This window comes from Pteropus vampyrus, unplaced genomic scaffold, assembly GCF_000151845.1.
Source record: "Pteropus vampyrus isolate Shadow unplaced genomic scaffold, Pvam_2.0 Scaffold251, whole genome shotgun sequence".
Classification (NCBI taxonomy): domain Eukaryota; kingdom Metazoa; phylum Chordata; class Mammalia; order Chiroptera; family Pteropodidae; genus Pteropus; species Pteropus vampyrus.
Window position 1 is genome coordinate 553876 of NW_011889032.1, and position 6018 is coordinate 559893.

At 45.9% G+C, this 6018-nt stretch overlaps 1 protein-coding gene across 4 annotated transcripts in view; it reads left to right on the forward strand.

Moving 5' to 3' along the window:
* HPS4 (HPS4, biogenesis of lysosomal organelles complex 3 subunit 2) overlaps positions 1-6018 on the forward strand; it is a 32780-nt gene that overhangs the window by 9303 nt on the left and 17459 nt on the right. For all 4 annotated transcript variants that reach the window (XM_023520180.1, XM_023520181.1, XM_023520179.1 and 1 more), the window contains exons 5-7: positions 387-494; positions 922-1038; positions 2643-2737. In XM_023520180.1, the coding sequence (XP_023375948.1) occupies positions 387-494; positions 922-1038; positions 2643-2737 (320 nt within the window). The remainder of the gene's footprint in view (positions 1-386; positions 495-921; positions 1039-2642; positions 2738-6018) is intronic.

Sequence of the window (6018 nt, forward strand, 5' to 3'; positions counted from 1 at the left end):
TGAAATAATTTGAGCCTAGTGTTTGCAGTGAAACCCCTATTAAACATCCAATGTTCAAATACAGTCCTAACACTACAAGAGGCCCAAAAAGAGGTCAACATGGGCTAGAGTAATCAGAACTGGCACCATGGAAGTGCTAGAATCTGTGGTGGGCACCAAAGGGGATGGGCAAATAAACAGGGAGGAGAGTATTTCAGGTTAGGCAACAGAAGTACAATGCTGTCTGTGGAGGCCAGCTTGGCTGGAGTGGAGGGTGTGGGGCCAGGCCACAGATCCATTTCAGTGAGTCATGAAGTCTGGCTGTAGTGAGGCCTGGATGGCCAGGATTCTGGCCCTGGACTCAGAGTACAGGAAAATGCCTTTGTTGCTGATTTCCTTTTTTACAGGTGCTGGGCTGTTCTCTGGAGCTCCCTGATGTCAGCTGCCAGCAGTTTCTAGGTCAGCTGATTGGATTGTTTAATTTTTACAATGGACCTGTTTCTCTGGCTTACAAGGTATGAGGATAGTGTTAAGGAGTCTTATGTGGGGCCTCTTGAGCAAAACCGATATTGCCAAAACACAACACTTAAATCTGGAGTCTATTATACCTTACATAAACACACTATGTCCAGCAACAAAGTCAAGGACTCCTGGAGCCCCTCTTGGTTGCCTTTGTTTCTCAGTGGTGTCGGTCACATTCATTCCAAGTATTTATTTCCATCTCCTCTCCCTGGGATGGTTGCCATCTTTTCCCCACAGGTGCACTGCGTCTGTGGTAGGTAGGGGTAGGAGGTGAGATCTCATGAGTGTAGGAATGCAAAACAGGTCCTCCCTCCGGCCAGTTTACTGTGTCAAGAATAATTTTTACAGTAGTTGGGATCCTTACCAAAGAGTGCATCTCTTAGAATCTTCGATACTGATCTCAGGCTGTTTCTGTTTTAGAACTGCTCTCAGGAAGACCTGAGCGCCGAATGGGACACCTTCATTGAACAAATTCTGAAAAACACCAGTGATCTGCATAAGATATTCACTTCCCTCTGGAACTTGGACCGAACTAAAGTAACATTCTCATCCCCTTTATTCTTTCCATGTATAGGAGTAGAGCTTCTGGACACTCTTTTATTTCCCCCTTTAAATGAACTATGTATCGAGACAGGTGACTAGAGTGTGTCATTTTGTAGTCAGAGTGATTGTTAACATCTGCACTTAGATTTCATGGTGCTCCTCACTAGCTGTCTGAGCTTGGACAAGTCATGTCCCTTCTCAGAACCTCACTCTCCTTATCCATAAAACAGTATCATAACACCTGCCTCCCAGAACTGTATTGATGGTGAAATGAGATCATACCTAAATGACACAAAGTAAATAATCAGTAAGGATATTATTATTCTGCTAATTCCTCCAAAGTGTTGAACTCAATGATCTGAAGGTCCCCTTTTCTCTCAATATTAATATTACATGATTTAATTATACTCAACGTCAAAAATGCCTAATGCTAACATTTTAAAAACAGGGTCGCCATATCTGGGAGAGGGTGGTTGGGAAGTGTTTTGTCTCTTTGAGCCATTCCATTTGCCTTTGGCACTCAGTGAAATGTAGGCTGCCTGTGTGGCTGACCTGACCACGTGTGCTACCAGTAGCTCTGTGTCCTTGATCTTGTTGAACATCACATCCTCAGATGTGCAAAGGGAGGTGCAAGGCCATGCTCCCTGAAGAAACGACCACCTGAGTGAGGAGATGAGACCTGTTCTGTGATACCAGCCTTCCGTTATGTGTGGGCTGTGTCTTAGGGCTGTCACAAGCGGTGTCCATTTAACAGGGATGTGACACTGTGACTGCTAGAAATGGGGATGGGTTTTCCCTGCTCTTGTTTGGGCTTCTGGAAGTCAACCCCCTCTTCCAACTTTACAGAATGGCTGCCTAGGATTGGGCTCTGTCTTGAGGCCATGAGAGAATAAACTCAGCTTCTTCACGTGGCAGCAGCTGCAGAGCTTGGCTCTGCTAACTCTCAGTTCTAACAGCTAACGGGTACTCGCAGGTTCTAGCTGCCAAGCAGGAAATAGAAAGAGACTTTTAGCTATTTCTGGCCATTCTTGACCAGGTTCAGATCCTTTTCTGGTAATTTTAGGTGCTTTAGGCAACTGACTCCTTACAAGGAATGTGGAACTGAGGCATATTTCCCCAAGTGAAAAAGTTCGTGATGTTTTCACTTTATGTTATAGAATAGAATTACTGGAAACATCAAGCCAGACATCAAGCCACCTGTGTCACAGTGGTGCTTGTGCTTCAGAGGAAGGGTAGAGGATGGTGGTGGGGGTGGGAAGTGGGCTTCATCTGGCACCATGCCCTGCATTTGAGACTTTCGGTTCTCCTTTCCTGCTGCCTCCTGGTCTCAGCATTGATAGTCAGAGTTTCTTAGTCAGTCTGCTTTGTCCCCTGTAAAAAGCCATATGCCCTAGTCACTGTACTTTTCAGCTTTTGAGGAGGCCTCCTGGTTCCAAGAATTTGGCATTTCATGGTGTCAGCAGTTCCGGGTATAGAGAGGACACAGATTTTACCGTGTGACAGTCTCCTTTTTCTGGGCTTTGGGTCTGTTCTACAAGGCCCCTTTCTTGCTGATTGCAAGCTTGTTAATTTGTGGGCATGCTTCTTACCCTGCACAGGTGGAGCCCCTCCTCTTGCTGAAGGCAGCCCTCATCTTACAGACCTGCCAGCGCTCCCCTCACATTCTAGCTGGCTGCATCCTCTATAAAGGACTGTGAGTAACACCAGACACTATGTCCAGCAACAAAGTCAAGGACTCCTGGAGCCCCTCTTGGTTGCCTTTGTTTCTCAGTGGTGTCGGTCACATTCATTCCAAGTATTTATTTCCATCTCCTCTCCCTGGGATGGTTGCCATCTTTTCCCCACAGGTGCACTGCGTCTGTGGTAGGTAGGGGTAGGAGGTGAGATCTCATGAGTGTAGGAATGCAAAACAGGTCCTCCCTCTGGCCAGTTTACTGTGTCAAGAATAATTTTTACGGTAGTTGGGAATCCTTACCAAAGAGTGCGTCTCTTAGAATCTTAGATACTGATCTCAGGCTGTTTCTGTTTTAGAACTGCTCTCAGGAAGACCTGAGCGCCGAATGGGACACCTTCATTGAACAAATTCTGAAAAACACCAGTGATCTGCATAAGATATTCACTTCCCTCTGGAACTTGGACCGAACTAAAGTAACATTCTCATCTCCTTTATTCTTTCCATGTATAGGAGTAGAGCTTCTGGACACTCTTTTATTTCCCCCTTTAAATGAACTATGTATCGAGACAGGTGACTAGAGTGTGTCATTTTGTAGTCAGAGTGATTGTTAACATCTGCACTTAGATTTCATGATGCTCCTCACTAGCTGTCTGAGCTTGGACAAGTCATGTCCCTTCTCAGAACCTCACTCTCCTTATCCATAAAACAGTATCATAACACCTGCCTCCCAGAACTGTATTGATGGTGAAATGAGATCATACCTAAATGACACAAAGTAAATAATCAGTAAGGATATTATTATTCTGCTAATTCCTCCAAAGTGTTGAACTCAATGATCTGAAGGTCCCCTTTTCTCTCAATATTAATATTACATGATTTAATTATACTCAACGTCAAAAATGCCTAATGCTAACATTTTAAAAACAGGGTCGCCATATCTGGGAGAGGGTGGTTGGGAAGTGTTTTGTCTCTTTGAGCCATTCCATTTGCCTTTGGCACTCAGTGAAATGTAGGCTGCCTGTGTGGCTGACCTGACCACGTGTGCTACCAGTAGCTCTGTGTCCTTGATCTTGTTGAACATCACATCCTCAGATGTGCAAAGGGAGGTGCAAGGCCATGCTCCCTGAAGAAACGACCACCTGAGTGAGGAGATGAGACCTGTTCTGTGATACCAGCCTTCCGTTATGTGTGGGCTGTGTCTTAGGGCTGTCACAAGCGGTGTCCATTTAACAGGGATGTGACACTGTGACTGCTAGAAATGGGGATGGGTTTTCCCTGCTCTTGTTTGGGCTTCTGGAAGTCAACCCCCTCTTCCAACTTTACAGAATGGCTGCCTAGGATTGGGCTCTGTCTTGAGGCCATGAGAGAATAAACTCAGCTTCTTCACGTGGCAGCAGCTGCAGAGCTTGGCTCTGCTAACTCTCAGTTCTAACAGCTAACGGGTACTCGCAGGTTCTAGCTGCCAAGCAGGAAATAGAAAGAGACTTTTAGCTATTTCTGGCCATTCTTGACCAGGTTCAGATCCTTTTCTGGTAATTTTAGGTGCTTTAGGCAACTGACTCCTTACAAGGAATGTGGAACTGAGGCATATTTCCCCAAGTGAAAAAGTTCGTGATGTTTTCACTTTATGTTATAGAATAGAATTACTGGAAACATCAAGCCAGACATCAAGCCACCTGTGTCACAGTGGTGCTTGTGCTTCAGAGGAAGGGTAGAGGATGGTGGTGGGGGTGGGAAGTGGGCTTCATCTGGCACCATGCCCTGCATTTGAGACTTTCGGTTCTCCTTTCCTGCTGCCTCCTGGTCTCAGCATTGATAGTCAGAGTTTCTTAGTCAGTCTGCTTTGTCCCCTGTAAAAAGCCATATGCCCTAGTCACTGTACTTTTCAGCTTTTGAGGAGGCCTCCTGGTTCCAAGAATTTGGCATTTCATGGTGTCAGCAGTTCCGGGTATAGAGAGGACACAGATTTTACCGTGTGACAGTCTCCTTTTTCTGGGCTTTGGGTCTGTTCTACAAGGCCCCTTTCTTGCTGATTGCAAGCTTGTTAATTTGTGGGCATGCTTCTTACCCTGCACAGGTGGAGCCCCTCCTCTTGCTGAAGGCAGCCCTCATCTTACAGACCTGCCAGCGCTCCCCTCACATTCTAGCTGGCTGCATCCTCTATAAAGGACTGTGAGTAACACCAGACCTCTCTCTCCCACCCTATTTCCCTGCTGCCGACGTGATCATCCCAGTCGTGGCCACCTCCAGATCACAGGCAGGAGCTCGATCTCGGACCAGTTTCAAGTGGGCTGGCTTGGCAAATATCAGGTAGTTTAGATTTGATTTAAGGCAGAGCAGCCTTACCACTTCCACTCAGGCTCCTGCCGGCCTCTTGGCTGGGTCTGTCTCTTGGTTGGCCTCTGAGATCTCTCGACACCTCCTCATGTAGTTGGAGGGCCGGCCTCTTCATGAGCCCGAGTGCCTAAGAGCCACTCCACGCATCTTCCAAGGCCATTCTCCTTGTAGAGGGTTTGTTCTCAGCCCAGGGGCAGGCAAGGCCCGTGCCGTGTGCCCAGAGATTTCTGACAACCCGATGAATGTGCTACTGGAAAAGCTCTCCAGGTTCTTGTAGGGGTTGGAGGCCTGACAGTCTGGGTTCCCAGGCCTGGCTTCTCTCTTTGCTAGCTATGTGACCTTGGACAAGTTGCTTGATACCTGTTTTCTCTACTGAAAATTGAAATACTTTGTGGAGAATGAAGTGGGATGACAGAGAAGGACCGAGCATAGTCCCCCTTTCACAATGGCTTTCAACATATTAGACCCCTCGCCCCTTTCCCCTGTTTTCATTATGATTGTTCTGAATCAGCTTGTGGTACCTCCAGGCTCGGTGGTGACAGGGTCATTAAAGATGGAATTTTGTTCTTTTTCATATTTTGTATTTCTTATTTGTTTTTAAATTATACACCTAATGCATGAACACATTCTCATTATAAAAAATGAACCCAGAGAGAAACACACAGAGTACAATTGAGAAGTTCCCCTTCGTTCTCCCTCACTCTCAGCCCATCCCCATAGTTAGCGTTCGGAGTGCACCCTTTGTTCTTGCTGTGCGTTTTCACACACCTGTACATCTCTGTAATATGTATTTTTTTATTTTGTTTATTTTTGCTATCTGTGTAAATGGGATCACATGGTTTCTTAACTTAATGTGTAGAACTGAGATTTCTTTCTCAGTCCATATTGGTTCACCTCATAGTAGCTGCACATTTCATGGTGGTATGTATACCTTGCCATGATTGATTTAACTACTCTCTTTT